The 18,655-nt window shown below is 38.7% G+C and overlaps 4 protein-coding genes across 5 annotated transcripts; 2 read left to right on the top strand and 2 right to left on the bottom strand.

The window, feature by feature from the left end:
• Positions 1-275: 275 nt before the first annotated feature.
• On the top strand, positions 276-2,319 carry LOC148899143 (Rieske domain-containing protein-like). The gene is made up of 4 exons (XM_088995481.1): positions 276-414; positions 1,308-1,528; positions 1,675-1,709; positions 1,782-2,319. Exons 2-4 carry the CDS (start codon positions 1,330-1,332, stop codon positions 2,055-2,057), a joined length of 510 nt encoding a protein of 169 aa, XP_088851607.1. The 5' UTR covers positions 276-414; positions 1,308-1,329; the 3' UTR covers positions 2,058-2,319.
• A 601-nt stretch (positions 2,320-2,920) lies between these two features.
• On the top strand, positions 2,921-8,290 carry gtf2h3 (general transcription factor IIH, polypeptide 3). The gene is made up of 13 exons (XM_088994193.1): positions 2,921-3,143; positions 3,225-3,307; positions 3,375-3,481; positions 4,207-4,349; positions 5,166-5,228; positions 5,635-5,664; positions 5,737-5,765; positions 5,865-5,939; positions 6,030-6,083; positions 6,588-6,656; positions 6,741-6,876; positions 7,967-8,003; positions 8,084-8,290. The coding sequence occupies exons 1-13, from the start codon at positions 3,134-3,136 to the stop codon at positions 8,148-8,150; spliced, it is 903 nt and encodes a 300-aa protein (XP_088850319.1). The 5' UTR covers positions 2,921-3,133; the 3' UTR covers positions 8,151-8,290.
• psmd9 (proteasome 26S subunit, non-ATPase 9) lies at positions 8,287-12,405 on the bottom strand. The gene is made up of 6 exons (XM_088994194.1): positions 12,249-12,405; positions 12,067-12,166; positions 10,193-10,386; positions 10,016-10,117; positions 8,430-8,518; positions 8,287-8,358 (listed from the first exon to the last, which is right to left on the bottom strand). The coding sequence occupies exons 1-6, from the start codon at positions 12,363-12,365 to the stop codon at positions 8,328-8,330; spliced, it is 633 nt and encodes a 210-aa protein (XP_088850320.1). The 5' UTR covers positions 12,366-12,405; the 3' UTR covers positions 8,287-8,327.
• Positions 12,406-12,885: 480 nt separating this feature from the next.
• Positions 12,886-18,400, bottom strand: LOC148899140 (rab5 GDP/GTP exchange factor-like). 2 transcript variants are annotated; one of them, XM_088994190.1, is made up of 8 exons: positions 18,343-18,400; positions 16,960-17,170; positions 16,621-16,745; positions 15,380-15,531; positions 15,242-15,311; positions 14,737-14,872; positions 13,800-14,151; positions 12,886-13,653 (listed from the first exon to the last, which is right to left on the bottom strand). In XM_088994190.1, the coding sequence occupies exons 2-8, from the start codon at positions 17,115-17,117 to the stop codon at positions 13,261-13,263; spliced, it is 1,386 nt and encodes a 461-aa protein (XP_088850316.1). In that variant the 5' UTR covers positions 17,118-17,170; positions 18,343-18,400; the 3' UTR covers positions 12,886-13,260. The 2 variants fall into 2 exon arrangements, with proteins under 2 accessions (XP_088850316.1, XP_088850318.1); XM_088994192.1 differs by having other exon boundaries at positions 16,960-17,147; positions 18,343-18,396.
• Between the last annotated feature and the right edge of the window lie 255 nt (positions 18,401-18,655).

Genomic DNA, 18,655 nt, shown 5'->3' with positions numbered 1-18,655 from the left:
AACCATGTGAGTAAATATGCCTTCTGAGATAATATTTACAATTACAATGGAGATAGTCATTACTTTATAAGAGAAAAACTTTGAACCAATTATTTACTCCAAATGGGCAAGCAGATTTCGCATCTTCTGTAGTTATTGAGACAGCAAAACGCCGCGCGCTGCAGTCTTAAACCAGTGGCAGCGTAAAATGGCCGCCAGAGACTTCAAATAAATTACCCGTCCGGGTTATTTTTACACTGCCATGGCCAGTTGATTGTCTTGGCTTGTATGTTTTGCCAGGGAACAGCATTCGCGCTAACACGCGACATGCTGAGTATTGTTACCATGTCGTGCTAACCCGCAAACTTCCAAAACATCGGCTGTTGCAGTTTATCTTCTTGGGAAATGTAAACTGCTATCCATAAATACATAGAAGTGAGTAAACTCGTACTCTAGATTCAACGTGTAAAAACCAAAAGTCGACACTGAGTTACATTTTGAATGAGCGTGGAGTTTAGGCTAACATTTAAATTTAACACCATCGGCCCTTTTCGAATGTTTAGTCCTTGTGGTTCTATTCACTAAATATCAAACATTGGCGTCTCTTAAAATATAATTTCAAATTCATTGATGTTTTTACCAGCTGAGCTTGAACGTAATTAATAAACAAACAGAACGAAATTTGCGTTGTGCCTTTTGACACCCATTCACTTGGCACCCTGAATTTTTGGTAGAGTTTGGTAAATTTCACATTGACGTTGTCACGTCAGGAAAAGGTCAAATCGAAAAGGGACTGTAACTTTGTCTGAGTTTGTGTGAGTGTTGTGACTCGGCCCGCGTAAAAAGTACATGGAAGTGATTTGAAGCAGATAGTACTGGTATACTGTATGTGCATTCAACATTTTGAATGGATGTGGATTATGTTGCTCACGGTCACAGAATGCAAAAGCAACTGTGCTGACCCTTGACCATTTCGGATGGCATCATAGTACTGTATCTGTGGTATATCTTTTGGTTTGTCTAATTGGCTTTTACCGACGTTATGTTCGAATTCTTTGATAGATTCCTCTTCAGAATCTGAATCATCAGCTTTCACCTTAGTCTAGATGTGCTTCTTTAGCCACCATAACTTCCGCTTTAGTTTTCAGCATTATTTCTCACTCGAGGGCAATGGGCTCCACATATTTTGCCTTACAATCTCCCCCTTCATATTTCATTGACATAATGACTAATTATAAGCGTAATTTTACTAGTTTTAGTTAAAATTTCATATAATTAAAAAAATGCCCCCGTGAGGATGAGTTTTCATGATTATTTTTCTTGTTCAGGAATGCCCCTGTAGCAAATAACATGTCCTCTGAGGAGAAGACTTGGCAGATCTCATCTTCATTCGTTCCTCCCCATCCTTCCCCACCTTCTTCTCATTATGTTGGGAAACGTGGTGAGATCATCAGACGTGGCCGTGTGACGAAGCTTGTGAATGGATGCCGGGATGTCCTTGTCGTGTATCACCACGGGAAGTTCCATGCCATGGACATGCGCTGTTACCGTAAGAGTCCTTCACTTGAATACAATCTTTGTTAGGCAGTATGAGTTCATCTTCAATTCGATTCCCGAATAAATTCGTGAATGGCAGTGAATAAGTTAATGAAGGGAAAAAAGTAAATTAACATAAGATTACTTTGACGTCAACAGATGCTGGCGGTGCTTTGGAACTTGGAGACATTGAGGTGAGCTTTCTAGCACCAGCAGTTTCTATTATCAATGACACATCTCAGTTGTCAATCTTACTTGTCCATCAGGAGTTCAATGGGCGCGTGTGCATTGTCTGTCCATGGCACAAGTACAAGATCACACTGGTGGAAGGCGAGGGACTTTACCAAGCTGTGGATAACCCCACCGTTAAACCTCTAATCACTCACTGGCGATCCAAAGGTGTCAAACAGAGGGTCCACAGAATTACTGAAGTGAACGAGGACATATACGTCACACTGAATGACTCCAGAGAGACCATTGAGTCCGATTACTACCAAACTGACACATTCAGGTCCAATTTACGGATCCAAAAGGTCAGCTGAAAAGAGAATATGTCATGTTTTGTATGTAATGTACAGCTGTAATGGGAATTTTACATCTTACAGTGCTAAAATGTAAGTAACTGTTCGTGCTCCTGAATGCTGACCAGTTATTTTGCAGATAAGCAAAGCGGCCTGCTCATGCACTCAACTGTATCCTGTGATTGGGGGCTCTTTTGACAGATCTGTGAATGGACCATTCAACACCATACACTGAATGGTGTTTCTCCATGTTTTTTTTCTTGAATAAATAATCTTTTTTATACTTGTTTTGGCTTTTCTGGACACAATGTCTCTTTGATTATGAGACACAGTACAAATTTAGGTGAACATAACTCTTTGCGAGGGATATGAACTGTGTTAGAACTGCACAACGTTCTACTTGTGAAAATGTTCTGATAAGTGACACCCAATGAATTGGAGAAAAGTATTCAAAATGCATTTTGGATGGATAATGGGTTACAAAAAAATTAAAAGGCTGGAGCCAATCCCAGATGTCTTCGGGCAGTAGGCAGGGGACACACTGAACTGGTTGCCAGCCATTTTACATTTTAATGAATTACAATAATACAATAATATTTGAGTGAGTTTTATATATTTAATTGCTAATATTTTCATGTTCGTATGAACACAACCCCCAAGTCTTAATGGGTTATGTTGTTTGTTCCGTTACATTATGTTTGATGTTTTAGAAAGCGTTTTGTTCCAGGTGCAGCTGTTTTCAAAGTTATATAAATATGCATTATTGTGTGCCATATACCGAATACATTGAATTACATTGAATAATTCGAAGTAGCAACTCCAAACCGCTGCATGGTACAGGGGGCAGCAGTGCACCTTTTTAATCTAAAAAGAATGGAGAAAAAGAAGGGACGAAACGTCATCACCTGCGACAAATAGTTAAAAATATTACATTGCTCAACTCTCACACATTTCTTTGATTTGATGAAATTCATTCTAGCGCTGATATTTTGTCCAAATTTGACTTTCTTCGTCCATAGCACTTTCTTTCGTCGAATTCTGTGTTTTTTGGAATATGTGAACGATAAGAGGATACAAATTTCAAGGGATCCGCCGTGATGGCATCAGGTTGGTTTTGTTTGGCTTTTCGTGTTATCAAATTATTTAATACAGGTACTTACTTTTAAATGTATATACTTCTTTTTCCAGCAGAAGACGAAGTTAGCTTGTTAGTCATCGTCGTGGACGTTAACCCGATATGGTGGGGACAGCAAGCCCAGCGAGAGCCGGAGGTACGTGAAAGAAGATATCAAACAGGGATCATATCGTTATTTCTCATACATTGTTTTGTGGCCCTAGTTCACGCTGTCCAAATGTATGGACGCTGTTATGGTGATGGCTAATTCTCACGTGGCCATGAGCAGGAATAACAAGCTAGCCGTCATCGCCAGCCACTGCCAAGACAGGTCCGACGCCGTTCGTCTCTTCCTCTCTTTCTTCCCCTCATTCACCATGTCATCTACAGATTTCAAACTCAAGGCCACAGTTGGCCTGCCTCATCGTTTTCTATGCCTCGTGAAAGCAAATCAAGTATGTCAACTTCTATGATGCTTCACATAATCACCAAAATTTCAAATTATCTGATTCAATATATACAATTGTAATATTATGTTGACAGTAACTTAGCCAGTTCTGCAAATTAATATTTTTTACTGGATTTGTTCTTCTTTTCCTTTCGGCTTTTCCCATCAAGGGGTCACCACAGCAAATCAGTGTCCTCCATCTTTAGAGGTTTGATCCACATGTTTGTTTTGGCCAAGCTTTTACGTCGGATGCCTTTCCCGACACAACCCTCTGTATTTATCCGGGCTTGGGACCGGCACAAGAAGACTTGTGTCCCTTTGTGGCTACAGAACAAGCGACTCACTCAGTCAAAGGCTCCAAAACACAAACTGGTCATCGGCACAGCAACATTTAAAAACTAGTTATCTGTCAACTTGTAGTGCACTGCATGTGTAATACAATGAGTCAGGAATTTTTATGGTTTCAGTCTTAATGGCTCTTAGGGAAACTGAAATTGAAACGTGGCCTGTAGGAATTTGACATCCTTGATTTAATCTATCAACATTTCTTGATTTGATTAAAATAGCTTGTATACAAATAGACTCAATGCCACGTTTTTTTATTCCAGCCACTTCCTGTATCCCAGTCAGAGTCAGTCAGACAGCAATGGCATCCCTGACGATGCATGCTCTAGCGGCGATGGCAAGTATGAGCTGCTGTCTATCGCCAACGGCATCATTGCTGACCAGATCAGGAACTTGATGTCCAATAGTAGGTTGACTCCATTACTTAATAATGATAACGCCATTCACACAGAAGATTTTGGGGGGAGCAATATGACTGTAAAGTGTCCTTGAGAGTATTGAAAGGCGCTTATAAATGAAATGTATTATTATTATGATAATTATTGTTATTATGATAATTATGATTATGATGATTATATTATTATGCTTTAAATTTAAATACACCTGAATTGTATTTAACTAAGCTGCTCTTAAGGATTAAAAAATAGGTTAATCGGCTGTATTGTGTGCACAATTTGAACATTTACAGTAGTCCATTGATTATTTTTGGACCACTAAAGGGACCCCCACTACTGTACATTAAGAAACACATTTTGAGAATACTTTGCCATAAAATTTGCCTAAACACAGGAGTTTCTTAGTTGATGATTGTTTTTTTAAAGTTGGCTGATCTTTTTGCTTCTTTCAGGTTAAATAATTCTTTTGACAAATGACCTTTCTGGATAATCAAAACACATCTACACGAATTAGTTCTTTTCAAGCCAGTGTTTCCCGGTGAAAATATATGAATTGTAAGAGTGCAAAAACAATTTCACTCAGTCTTGTTGCCTGGAAAGTTAGGAAAATAATTACACCAGTTTTGTTCATTTTCAAGCAGCCATTTTAGACGAATTTCAGGTTTTGTGATTTGATGACCTTCATGTAAAATTTGCTCAAATGAGGCTCAAAAGTACATTTTAAAAGTGTAATGGTCATTTTGAGGATTCACGTTGAAAAGTGGGTATGGGGGGGCGGGGGGGTATTTTAATGATTTAATCATATTCTCTATGTGTTCACTTTGCAGTTGAAGTGACGGGAGGTTCCACAGACACCTTGCTCGCTGGATCCCTTGCCAAAGCTCTCTGCTGTATCCTTCCTTTACAATCTAGACATTTGCTGTTCGGAAAATATGACACCTGACAAATGACTCTATATATGTTCACAACTATTCACTAATGATTACAATATATATTCCAATATACTTACCGGTATATATTGTAACACACATACCAATTAGAAATTATCAATGGAACCATACCGTAAAATGACATTTTAAAAATATTGTAAAACAGATATTTGGAAATTATTACATAATTTTGACATGGTTTAAGACAATATCAATGAAATAATACAGTTTAGATGAAAATACAGGAACAAACGTTTTGACAAATTGTTTAAACAGTGATATAAATATAGAATAAAAATTGTAAACAATGCACGGGGAAATCCCCATTCATATATTTCAGCTATTAATCTGAATTATTTCAACACAGATATTAACAGAGTCTCAAAGGAGCTTGAAGGTACGTCATGTTTTTGATTATATTTCACCATCAATTGTCTTTCATGTCTTTCATTTTTTTTATTTTTGTCAGTGGGACAGGAGGTCAAATCTCGAATTTTGGTAAGCTTGTGTGTGCGAGTGTGAATGATGCAGAGTGTCAAAATCAGTCTTGTCGTATTTATACTTTGAAATTTGAATCGGATAAATGGCCTTGTTTAGGTGATCAAGGCAGCAGACGACTGCGCCCTGCAGTACATGAATTTCATGAATGTCATCTTTGCCGCCCAGAAGCTGGTTGGGATTCATTTGTTGCCAATTTGAATAGTTATTGATCATCTTACTATGTTTATATAATATTTGTGAAATTATTTGTTTTCAAAACAGAGCATTCTGATAGATGCGTGCGTGCTGGAGTCAGACTCGGGGCTGTTGCAGCAAGTAAATATTGCTCAATAAGATCTTCACACACCCACGCACGAACACACTTACTTACAGTGATCCATCTTCACGCGAAATAAAAGGATTATAGTTGCTGTGAATACTATCATCATGATAAATTTAAAAAATGTAGTAGTAACACTAGCTGCTGTGACTAGTGGGAGAGACCTGATTATTTATGATACTAGTTAGTGTAGCCTGTAGACAAATTCCTTGCGTCTTCGACATACAGTAAAGTCTCGTTATATCGATATCGGATATATCGATAGTCCCGGTTATATCGATACTATTTCTATGCATGCACGGGGAAAATTACATGCAAACAGGGTCGGATATATCGATAGTCCCGGTTATATCGATATTTTTTCGGACTCCCTTGAATATCGATATAACGAGACTTTACTGTATGTCGAAGACGCAAGGAATTTGTCTACAGGCTACACTAAAGGCCAATAAAGATGATTCAGATCAAAACTGTCGTCCTTTTACTTTCTGAATTGACAGGCTTGTGATATAACGGGAGGCTTATACCTGAAAATTCCCCAGAAGGCAGCTCTGGCTCAGTACCTGCTGGTGACCACCGCCACTCGCTCCACTTTTTCAGGTCTATTATTAACATCAAGGTGCTATTAAACTTTGTGTGACTTTACGGTACAGTGGGTGTTCCTGCCTGAGGGCGAGCAACGTTCACAGCTACTTCTGCCGCCGCCGGCTCACGTCGACTACAGGGCGGCGTGCTTCTGTCACCGCAACCTCATCCAGATCGGTTACGTCTGCTCCGTTTGCCTCTCAAGTAAGTGCAAGAATTTTTAATTTGTTTTTTAAGGAAACAAGCTACACCATTTTGACAAGTCATTTCATTTCATAATAAAAGGTTTGATATTACGATTTTTTTTAAAACAAGTATTGGCAATTATATTTTTTTTCCAGAAAAAAAGTAATATTTCAGAATGAAGTGTTTTTTTTTCTTCCAACAAAATCTTTTTTTTGCTCAAGACCAAAGTTCTTATATATATCTAAGAAGATGCACCATTTCCTCATTTTTGTACGACTTCCGATTGGTAGGTGTCAGAGATGTTAGCTCGCACACTGAACAAATGCTCGAACACGGGAAGATTGTCTTTTACTGCGGACACGGGACACAGTTTTCACAAAGCCACTTTATGTGAGCTTATTCGACCGACACCGAACCTCTGCAGCCCTCAGATAAGCTATTTATTGAGAGTATATGCAAAGTTAAGTGATACCTTCGTAAAACAGTCTTTTTGATTTAAATACCACACCCCTGGACGTCCCATTGTACAAGCACAAACAGCCATAAACCAACAGAATGTTGACATTTTAATGGGTTGACTTTCCATGAACTGATAGATTTGTAACCTGGCTAATGAGCCCTTCCTGTGCAAGAGTGTATTAAGTCCTGCCTTCTGTCCAAGGCTAGATTTCTTACTGTGATGTTCACCTCAGATTGACCCCAGATTTTGTGCTTCCATTGTGGGCCTTGTGTTCGGCCAACTAAGCATACAACAGCATGAAACTTTTAAATATGATAACTCCTACTCTCTCTATTCTCTATCAGAAAACTAATGGATAACGAAAACATTTATAGCATCAAACTCTGAAATATACTCGCCATGTGCTGGAAAATTAAATTCCCATAAATGTCTTATTTTCAATCCCCTTCACCGCAGTTTCTTCAAATTAACAGAAACTCAAATCCCTCTCGATCTTTCCATCAGACATGTTTGACACTGCCATAGATATATATGGTCCTTATAGTGGTATTAAAAATCTGTTTTTCATTTTATACACTGAAGTTTAAGGGAAAATATCATGAATTAATCTCTATTTGATTTTTCTGCTACTTTTTTTCTCCACCACAGTATTCTGCAACTTCAGCCCTCTCTGTACAACCTGCGAGTGAGTTAAAAAAAGAGCATTTTTAATCACAATTCTCTATAAACATTCAATTTTGCATTGAATATTTGTTTGTTTTGTAGGGCGGCTTTCAAAATCCACCTTCCGCAAATGGTCAAAGGCAAAAAGAAGAAAATCAAAGCATCGTGATCATTTTTTCCCTATGACTACATCGGCCTAATTAATGCATAGGTCATCGGTCCATTACAATTTGTAATTTTGAATCATGTTTATTCAGTGATAAATATTTTTTACAAATGTTCAAACTAAAAAAAAAACTAAAAACTGAATTTGAAAAGGTCTTTATTCACAAGGAGATCGCGAGACTTAACGTGGAGGCATGGGGACAATCTTACACCTGGCAAGAAAACAACCAAATGGTGTATGACCATACACCATTGGGAAATGCATCTGTGTTTATGGACTCACCCCATCAGACCTTGACCAGACCACCGCTGCGGAGTCAAGCTCATGTGGGTTCTCTGACCCCCGCGGACCACTGTCACTCGCAATGGCTTCTAGGGAAAAAAAACAACAAACAGTATTATTGAAGGTTATGGGGAAAGTATTTGGGTGTGTGGGGGCTTTATGGCCGAGTAAGAGAATTCTGAATTCTGATTTTCAGAGCTTAAAGGACAACCGACACCATTTTTAAAATACCCAAAACACGCAGGCTGATATTTTTAGTCAAATGAAAAACACCAATAAATGTGACTTAGTGTCCCAAAATACTTCAAAATGACCTCAGAAAGTTTCAGTTTCCGAAGGTCCCGCCCACTTCTTCATGACGTCACGCCAAGACGTCTTGCCTTGCTCGAGAATCAAAACAATGGCTTCAGATTCGGAGAAGATGCTTTCTTGTCACTCATCTAGTTATGAATATGATTCAAATAGTTCTGAAGAGGAAAGCATAAATGTTTGCAATCGATTAAAGAAGTACTTGCGTATCAATTCGAGCCATCAGGACTCCAATGTAGTGTCCCAGAAAATGCACAAGATGGCGCCCAAGCTCCTTTGGAAATGGGCTGATTTGTCTGCTGGGAATTTGTGTCAGCTAGTATCAAATAGTAGTCTTGGGGCAACACCATCAATTCACCATCGCGTTATTTATGTGTTTTCCTTCTAATTTCGCCATCCACACGAAGTTTTGAGATCAAACAAAGTACCCAAAATGCATTGTGTGTCACTTTCTCGGCCAGAGGCGTTCCAGACGTGACGACATGTCAGGCATCGTCATCAACTCGAAAACAAGACTTCCTGAATATTCAGCGCGAGTCTTAAAACGTAAAATATAGCTATATGCCGTGGAAACTTTGTAAAATACGCTCAGTAGATGTCATTTAAAGTGATTTTACAAATTATGGACACAACTTGTCCGGAGGCGTCGGTTGTCCTTTAAGATTTGTACAAGTACATTACGTAACATTAAATCTACAGGGTGACCCAAAAAGATGCGTACCATGAAAATTTCAATTGTGGCTTTGATTAAAAAGCTATTTATTTCAAATTAAAACCACACATTATTCAGTTTATGGAAGACCATTCACCAGAGTTTCAGCTGTTTCTGTCAATTTTCAGTCAATTTATGGCTTTCCCAAAATGTGTTCCAAATGTCCACGATTTCATTGCAAGCAAACCTGTCCTCGTCTGACAAAGTTGTCAATCACTTTTACACACTCCTCTTTCGCGAGAAAACATTGCTGTTGTGAGGGACTCAGTCGGACGCATCTTTTTGGGTCACCCTCCCAAAATTTATAAGTACAAGAAACGATCTAATGTGGGTGTACGCACTAAAAATGACTACAAAGTAGTGTGCAGATAGTTTGTAACATTTCCCAAACCGTTACACTGATGACTGTAAATACAATATTTTGTCATGAAGATCAGATTTTTGATTGCTTTTGGTATTTTATCAAGGAAAATGACTCTTGATGGCTTTGTCACATTAAGTCAAGCCATCTTAGCATCTTGACATGTTAAGACATGTTAAAGGATCCGTTTAGTGAGAGTCTTACCCCTTCACTGTGCTGCACAACAGAGGCAATGTTGTAGAGGTTCTGGAAGTTGCCAGTATTCACTGAACCAAACTCAATGACTTCATCTCCAACTCTGAGGCCCTTTTGCAAGAAAGTAAAGCAAAAGGTCAAGAAAGGCTTTCAAACATCACCGCCAATGGGTTTCCAATCACTCACGGCTGCGAAGGCGGGAGAACCCTGAGTGACGGCATCCACCCGCGCAAAGGCCGGCTGAAGCGTGTCCTGATGTTCCATGGCCTCTTCGAGAGCTTCCGTCTCATCATGCAGGCGCTTGGCTTTCTCTTGAGCGTGTAGCCTGTGCAGCGCATCCTCGATCTCAGCCATGATGGCCTTGTGGTCGTTCTGCAGGCCTGACATGGAAAACGGTGACAGACGTCCGTTACTGTTGAGTTTGAGATGTACACATTGAATCACAATAAAAATAGAAATGGTCATAACTGTATTATCTCTGACTTGTGTCAGGTGTATCAAAGGTAATTATATTTTGTTCTGTTTGATAATACACCTTCATTTCTTTACACTTCAGTGTCAATCGGGAACCTAAGTGTTTCTGTACTTTTTCTGGGATTTCGTATATATTTTTTGGCTAATAGTTTCCCATGCTTTTCAAAGTCAGCTTTATTGTCAAATATGCATGACATACAGCACAGATGAAATTACTGTCCTCTCTGACCCAGCATGCATTTTGTAAAATGTCTCAAATGTTTTAAAATATTCGTGTTAACTTTGTATTTTTTTTTTTTTTTTTAGGTCGTGCAAATATATGCACATATTTTGGAGAAGTTGTGTATTTTTCTATTTAATATACAGTAAAGTCTCGTTATATCGATATCGGATATATCGATAGTCCCGGTTATATCGATACTATTTCTATGCACGCACGGAGAAAATTACATGCGCGTAGGGTCGGATATATCGATAGTCCCGGTTATATCGATATTTTTTCCGACTCCCTTGAATATCGATATAACGAGACTTTACTGTACTGTATTTGTAAATGTGTCCAATGCTTTCCTATTTTCTTGAGTACAAGTATATTTTATTTCTTAAATACCATTGTCGCAATATTCAGGGCCCATATGACCGTTTTTTTACCCCCAATATTGTACATATATGTGATAATTGACTAGTTTCTGACATTCTTATTGCCATTTTCGTGCCATCACATCAAGCTGGTCTGTTTTGCGCTCTTTTGACAAAAATGCACATTTGTTTTCTGTGTCTAATTTTAGATATGGACGATGGAATTTCCTCTGCCTAATTTTGATTTCAATGAAATTATCTCGGTGTTCACGTCACGCACGATGGCATTTGACCACCCAATTTGTGTTGAAACCTAGTTTGCATCTTATTACTGAACAATTGAATACTGCTCACGGACACTTGTAATTACCATTTTCTTCCTTTAGTTATGCTCTGACTAGCTCAGACTAGCTGGCGACATTGGTTTATGCACTTTAAGCCATTAACTCTTTGAACTCTTTCAACAGTAGCCAAAATGGAACTGTATAGTGCCACTTAGCAGTTTTTTTACGACGATACTAATGCAGCGTGTTCTACCGGAAACAAATTCCTTGTGTGTTCTACATACTTGGCAATAAAGATGATTCTGATTCTGATTTAAAAATTGTAAAATAATTTGGTTGCCACATACCTAGCAGTATATTGTATAACTGAAGTATTACATTTATTATTTTGGGATTTTTTTTTCTATTGGAGGTTTTTGTCTAATAGTTGTGCTTTTTTCATTGAATAGCCAATTTTTGTGCAAAACCTGTGTAATGTATGTTTGCAGGCTTTTCTTAATTGACATTTTTCCTGCAATCTCATATTTGAATGTGTTTATAAAAAAATTAATCAAGCTATTCTGTCTAATGTATCTAAAAAGTAGTCGACACCTGCATCTCAACCCTTTTCATGTCTAATACTGTAATTTATACGCATTCGTCATCGTTTTGTGACGTAGCAATGACTTGGCGTCACGTCATCGTGTAGAAAACACCAGAAAGAAAACCCGCAGAGTTACTTACATGAAATATTGTGTCTGGCGTTTCTTATCTGGTACAAGTTGACGTCAGCTCTCGGGTAGCCCTCCGCGTCCACCAAGGGACCATCGAGTCCGACCCCTTGCTATAACAACAAAAACTCCAGCCAAGATAGAACAACCTCGCAACATCGGCTACAAATTGATGGTTATATTCCGTCAACTTACGTCTTCCAGGACGTCGTGGTACGCTTTAATCTGTTCTTCGATGTTATCTTTCTTTTTAATAAGGGTTTTAACATCATCCATGGACGTTTCTGGAGTAATTTCGGTAGTCATCTTCATTGCGACTTCCTGATTGTCCTGCACAATTATGTCCGGGTAGAATTTCTAATTCAGGCGGAACAATATTGTGTCAGGATGGACAACAGTGTGTTAGGCCGCTTTGTTTCCGGTTAGATTTTAAACTCGAGGCGGCAAGGTCAAACAATTATTCTGGATTTGAGTGTGTCTTGGTCCTAGGTTAAAAAAAAAACAACAATTTTGTGTTTTATTTACTTCTAATTTACACTTTTGTAACGCTCACATTTTAACACGCGCCACAGAGTTGACGTACAAAAATTTCCTGATTTATGATTTCTGAGATTTAACATCAATGAATGCATTAAATGTTAGGAGTTGAACAAATTTGTATTTCAGAAGAAAAAAATAACTGAAGTTTGTGTATGTGCGAGTGTGGAGTGTTTCGACCAAACAAAATAGTACACATTGATGCATGATTTTAAGGGAAAAACTGACCCCGCTCCACTCCAAACAAACAAACAAAAAAAACTAACTTGAAAATAACCAAGGACTTTGCACAATAGTCAGTTCAGATTTTTATTATGGAAACCTTCAAAAGCAAAAACAAGTACAGGACATTAAGAGATTCCTTAGTTATTTCACATACCCATATATCAGTATTATGGACCATTTCATATTATTTTATAAATCTCCATTTTAATATATTATAAATTCTTTTTTAGGAAACAAAAAAACAACAACAAGAACAACAAAAAAACCTGAGTGCTACGCCATCACAGTTGCTGGTAATCACGGAATGCATTTAAAACTTTCTTCATTTTGCCCGTACCAATAGCTAACAAGTACAAACAATTCACGTGTACAACGTGGAAATACAACCTGTGCTTTTTTTGATCAAGTGATAGAGTTAGTACAGGGGTACCTTTTAAAGTTATGATTAACAGTCCGTATCGGAGGGCCCTGCATATTGAGCTGTAAGCACTACCTGCTCTATGCCAGTTGAATCAGAGGAGGACGGTGATGACGATGATGAACAGAGATCGCTCACTTCCTCTTGCACCAAGACCAGTTGTGACGTGGCCTGGTCTATCTGGGCGTGAACCGCGTCCGCCCACGTCTGCATCTGGACATTGAGGGCATCCACCCCGTGGTCCAACCGTTCCTGTCGCAATGTCAGCTCATCCAGAAGTTGCCGCGTTTCACAGGCGACCTCGCGCAACCCATCCACTGCTGCTGGGGTTCTTCGACGCCTCATGTAGCCCTCAAACTCCTCTGGGCTGAGGTTGAGCGAGGAGCCGTCCAATTTTTCGATGAAGGCCACAGCGCAAGACTGCAACCAAATGATGGCAATGGGGTCATTTTAGAAGTTGTAAAATTTCTCACAGTCTGGACTTTGGGTTGAAATCCAAACACATTTCTCATTCAACTCTTAATTTTGTTGAGGTAGAAAATATTTGAAACATGTAAGAAACTTACCAAATTGGTGAAGTAGTAACCGCTTTCTCCTGCCATGAGGCTATGCGGGAGGCCAAAGCGGATGACATATTGCATGTTGGAGTGCAGGCGAGGCGGGTTGGCCTTAAGCACAACGTAGACCAGGGCAGACAGGAAGTCGTCGGCGTTGGCTGGCTCATTGTTGTAGGCAGAGAGCGCCTCGAACACGTGCTGGCTGCACTTGGACACGCATACCAGCTTGTCCTGAGGGGCGCGTTTGGCGTCCATCTCGATGATGGCTGTTATAGCGGGAAGAAAGGGGTCACCCGAGACGGCGCTCTGCACGTCTGGGAAAGGTACGCTGAGCATCTGCGGGGTGACCCAGTTTAAAGAACTGCCAAAAAGGTATACAATAAAAAACAAGTCAGCATCTAACTGCAAAATTTCATATTTTATTTTTAATGTTAAGCAGATTCTTTACTTACAGACAGTGTAGGTGTTCAAATACCTGACATGTTTCGGCGACTACTTCCGCCTTCGTCCAACACAAAAACACGGAAGTAGTCACCGAAACATGTCAGGTATTTGAACACCTACACTAAGTAAAGAATCTGCTTAAAATTAGATATCAAGTAGACAGGATGAACTTAGTACAACGATCATGCAAAATTTCATGCTAACTCAAGCGATTTTCTTGAGGGAAATTAGCTTTTTTTTGTTAAACAAGAAAATGTCGATTTCTGAAACTCATATGTGGAGAGAATGGAACTACAATTGAATAGGGACACCTAGGGAAGAGTAAATAATAATACATTTCATTTATAAGCACCTTTCAAAACTCTCAAGGACACTACAGTCACAGGTGAGGAGCGGCAGCCACCCCATTCCAAAAAAAATGCAGGATGATGGATAAAAAAAATGGAAGCATACAACCAAAGTAAATTCAAGAATTAAAAACAAGGTGTGAGGCAAGTCTAACCGTATCCTCCTTTGCAAAATCAGGTCCTTCTGCTCGTCATCACAGCTGTCATGGCAGAATACCCACTTGTGCAAGCGCGTCATGATGAGCTTCTCCACATGTTCCATTGTCTGAGTGAGCTCAGCTTCTGAAAACCCTGAAAAGAAAAAAAAAAAAAAAAAAAAAAAAAAAAAAAACACTTGTTAACCCACATTTTACATTTAACCCTCATATTAGGTTTAAAAAATGATTATGTTGTGGTTCATTTTTACCTGTATGTAAAAATCCACACAAAACAATAACTGTTTTGTGTTTCTGAGATGTTATAAACATACTTGAAAAGTGACACAACACATTTTCTATCCCTTTGGGATAATTTAGAACTGTTTTGAAGAAAGGAAAAAGAAAGAATATCCAGTACTTTCGTCAACACAAAAACTGAAACGGGTCAAATTGACCCATAACATAATATGGGTCAATGGGTTAAATGGATGACTTGAATGGCAATGAGGCGATGGGCACTTACTGCTAAAATAGCGGGCAAAAGACTGGTAAAAGTCTTGCACGAGGTCCGACTGTTTCTCCACTGGCAGAGCCTGCATAAAAAAAAACACGGTCAGAACTATTCAACGAAACCTCCTTCTCAAGATGAGACGGTGATTACATGGTAAGCTTCCATTGTGTTGAGGAAGGTTGTGCAACGGGACTGCAGACGCTGAGATGACGGGCTGCGGAGTGCTTTTAAGAACCCGGTGAAGTCTCCGGGTTCCAGGTTCTGGAAGGCTTTTAACACATTCATTTGACTGTCGGAAGGTTCTAAAGGAAGAGGTGGAAGAAACAGCAACCAAACAAGTTTCATTGCTGACAAAAGGAATAACGTCCAAATTTGATCTTTTAAGTCTACTTTAATGTCTGCGGATAAACATTTCACAGTCAGTCTTTGAAAAACGGATCTTAAGGTTCGCCAAAAAAAAGCAGCAAATTCAACTCTAATCCTCTTATATTTAAAACCAATGACTCAAAATAACTCTTAAAGGACAACCGACGTGTCCATAATTTGTAAAATGGCTTCTAATGACTTCTACTGAGTGTATTTTACAAAGATTCCATCGCATATAGCTATACTTTACGTTTTAAGACTCGCGCTGAACATTCAGGAAGTCTTGTTTTTGAGTTGGTGACGAGTCCGTACGTGACGTCAGAAAAGGACCGCCTCCTGACCGTAAAATAAGACGCATTGTAGCAGTCCATCACGTCAATGTATTTTGCTGTACTGGATATCTGAAAACCTTGATGTTACATCCAAAAGCCGCCAGCAGAGGGAGTCCAAGCTCCATGAAAGGAATCTATCAGCCTGTGGAAACGGGCTGATTCATTCCTCACGGGAGCTGGTCGCCATTTTTGGGTGTGACATTCCCCCCTGCCCGTTTGCCTCAAAATGACATGGAATAAATTCTTTAATCGATTGCAAACATGTATGCTTTCCTCTTCAGAACTATTTGAATCATATTCATAACTGGATGTGTAACAAGAAAGCATATTATCCGAATCTGAAGCCATTGTTTTTATTCTCCAGCAATGCAAGACGTCTTTGCGTGATGTCACGAACTGGGGGCGGGACTTTCTGAAAATGCCCAATTCGCAGCTCAATGTTTTATTGGTGTTTTGCATTTGAATAAAAATATCGCGTAAAAAATATGCGTAGGTATTTTAGATGCTCTAAAACGTTTTTCTGATGTCAGTTAAAAAACAAAAAAGTGACGTTGGTTGTCCTTTAATTTTAAGTGAAGACAAAAATAAGTTAAGAAGAGTAGTGAGGGGAATTCATATGAAATCCGCCATCTTGGCCAAGCAGAATCCTTTCACGGAGCGTCACCTGAAATGCGTCATTGATCATTTTCCTACCAGCTTTGGGAGGGGACGGGCCGCCCCAGAAGAATCTCCTCATGGTGTTGACACGACGACCCTTCTCAATATTCTTCTTCTCCTCAAATTTGGAAAAGGTTGGTGGTATGCCGTCAGCACCCGCTCTGCAAGAAGTCACACAGATCAGATTCTATGCTTACAAAGTGAGTCAAAGGGGTTCAAAAAAATCTTAATCATGATATTTTGAAGGTTTTCACATTTTTTTAGTGGGTCTCAAATGCATCGAACTTTTACATTGGTCAACTTTGTTCAATTCTTCTTCCACTTACATGACTGTAAAGAGAAAACATTCTTTAAATGACGCCTGTACAAGTTCACCTGTTGTCTTGTCGAAGGTCTTCGGCAGGCTGCACTCGCTCCTTCCAGCACTTGGAGCAAAAACCCTGCCATGCAGGGTTGCCATAGTAACCACAGGAGTTCTTGCACAGGATCTCCTGCTGAGACAGACGCATCCCTCGCTGCTTGTCTGTCCACATTGTGCCTGGTCAATCACTCCTTCCTGTTTTCTATGGGAGATGTAATCGAGTTTCTTGGTGGACATAAGGAACATAAAACAAGGATAAAAACAATGACAACATTTTGAAGCGATGTGGTTTCCGTTGGATAGTGACATTTGTCACCGAGTTTAGTGTTGTGACCTTACAAAATTGACACGCCATTATGAGCTGTAATCTTTGTAATCACACATAAAAGAAAATACATTTCCAAAACTAAAAAAAAAACTTTGAAAAATATACTGCTTATTCATAGTAAATTTGTTATGTCAAAAAAATGATAATCTTACTTTCATACTTTCATACTAATAAAGGCAAATTCAAATCCAAATTACAATGTGTATAAAATACTGGCTTTAGATCATTTTTTATACATGTATCTTTTTTTGTATTTCTGGAATTATGTTCACACTGCATGTCATATGTGGCAGTATTGAATTACTGTGGTGAAGGGTCAAAAGACTGTACATCTGGTAAATGTATACGTGAAATTGTGGTACGGTACTGTATTATGATATTGCTTGTAGCATTGCAAAGATTGTTCGCTGAAAAATAATTTGAAAAAAGACCTTGAACAAAATAATTGAAAATTCAATTGTAATTTTATTCTTTTCCAAAACCGTTCAGCCCCAGTTTTACCATACTGTGTATAAATACTATAGAAATACTTAATACTTTACATTATGGGTTCATGCACAAAAAGACAATTGAATTGTAAAACTAAACCAGAAATAGATATTCCAAGACTAATTTTGATTGCCTTTTTTCCAATATTCTTTCACAAACTGGCAAGGGTTGTACAAGGAACTGAAACAGAAGTCAAAACAGAAATGACCGAAAAAATATACAACTTCTCCAAATAACTCTGCTGGAAAAAAATCTGTAAAATTAAACAACAGACATTAACTCAATGTTAGATTTTGACACACTGCATACTTCGCCGCGTTACTATTCAAGCAACGGCGACATCAAAATATTGAGAAAGTTTGTTGGTGCCTTATTAGCATTGCTACTTGCTAGCATAATTTCTAAGTAACTTCGGAGCTGTCATCTAAGTTGGAGTGAGGTTAGCGACGACTAATACAGCGAACTGATGACTAAACCGTTTCGGTTAAAATATTTAAACTCATTGTTGAAGCTTCATTAGAAGTTTTAGAACGTTAACAATTCCACTTTAAGCCATTCTTGTGTGAGTAGTATGACTTACCTGTCAAAAATGGAGGTGGTGCAAGAATCGGACGCAGCAACAGCTGACTAGTCATGCGTAGGTAGTGACGCATTAAAAAGGCGCCCGCGTTGTGGAAGAAATAAAATAACTGTTGATCCGTTCCAAAAGATGATACTTTTCAGAGTTGTTTCATCTTTGTAGGAGAAAATGTGTTTGATAAAATAGCATTGTGGATATTATGAAAACATCAGTCCTATTTCAATAAATAAAAAACGTAAGATGTCAAATGACTCATTTGAAATGTATTTATTTATGTACGCATGTTGAATCAATAAAATATCAACAAAAATGT

Source organism: Hippocampus bargibanti, linkage group LG04, assembly GCF_051943395.1.
Source record: "Hippocampus bargibanti isolate YZ-2025 linkage group LG04, ASM5194339v1, whole genome shotgun sequence".
In the NCBI taxonomy this organism is placed as follows: domain Eukaryota; kingdom Metazoa; phylum Chordata; class Actinopteri; order Syngnathiformes; family Syngnathidae; genus Hippocampus; species Hippocampus bargibanti.
This window is presented reverse-complemented; position numbering and strand designations above follow the sequence as displayed.

Bases quoted from the DNA above. Each gene is read 5' to 3' on its own strand.
- LOC148899143 (XM_088995481.1), top strand. From the start codon at position 1,330: ATGTCCTCTGAGGAGAAGACTTGGCAGATCTCATCTTCATTCGTTCCT. The intron at 1,529-1,674 runs GTAAGAGTCCTT...TGACGTCAACAG, and splicing joins CATGGACATGCGCTGTTACC to ATGCTGGCGGTGCTTTGGAA. The intron at 1,710-1,781 runs GTGAGCTTTCTA...CTTGTCCATCAG, and splicing joins TGGAACTTGGAGACATTGAG to GAGTTCAATGGGCGCGTGTG.
- LOC148899140 (XM_088994190.1), bottom strand. From the start codon at position 17,117: ATGTGGACAGACAAGCAGCGAGGGATGCGTCTGTCTCAGCAGGAGATC. The intron at 16,746-16,959 runs GTGAACTTGTAC...GACTTCTTGCAG, and splicing joins GACCTTCGACAAGACAACAG to AGCGGGTGCTGACGGCATAC. The intron at 13,654-13,799 runs GTAAGTTTCTTA...ATTTGGTTGCAG, and splicing joins GTTACTACTTCACCAATTTG to TCTTGCGCTGTGGCCTTCAT.
- psmd9 (XM_088994194.1), bottom strand. From the start codon at position 12,365: ATGAAGATGACTACCGAAATTACTCCAGAAACGTCCATGGATGATGTT. The intron at 10,118-10,192 runs GTGAGTGATTGG...TTCTTGCAAAAG, and splicing joins GTTCTCCCGCCTTCGCAGCC to GGCCTCAGAGTTGGAGATGA. The intron at 8,359-8,429 runs GTGAGTCCATAA...TTTTCTTGCCAG, and splicing joins TCTGGTCAAGGTCTGATGGG to GTGTAAGATTGTCCCCATGC.
- gtf2h3 (XM_088994193.1), top strand. The intron at 5,766-5,864 runs GTAAGCTTGTGT...GGCCTTGTTTAG, and splicing joins AGGTCAAATCTCGAATTTTG to GTGATCAAGGCAGCAGACGA. The intron at 6,877-7,966 runs GTAAGTGCAAGA...TCTCCACCACAG, and splicing joins CTGCTCCGTTTGCCTCTCAA to TATTCTGCAACTTCAGCCCT.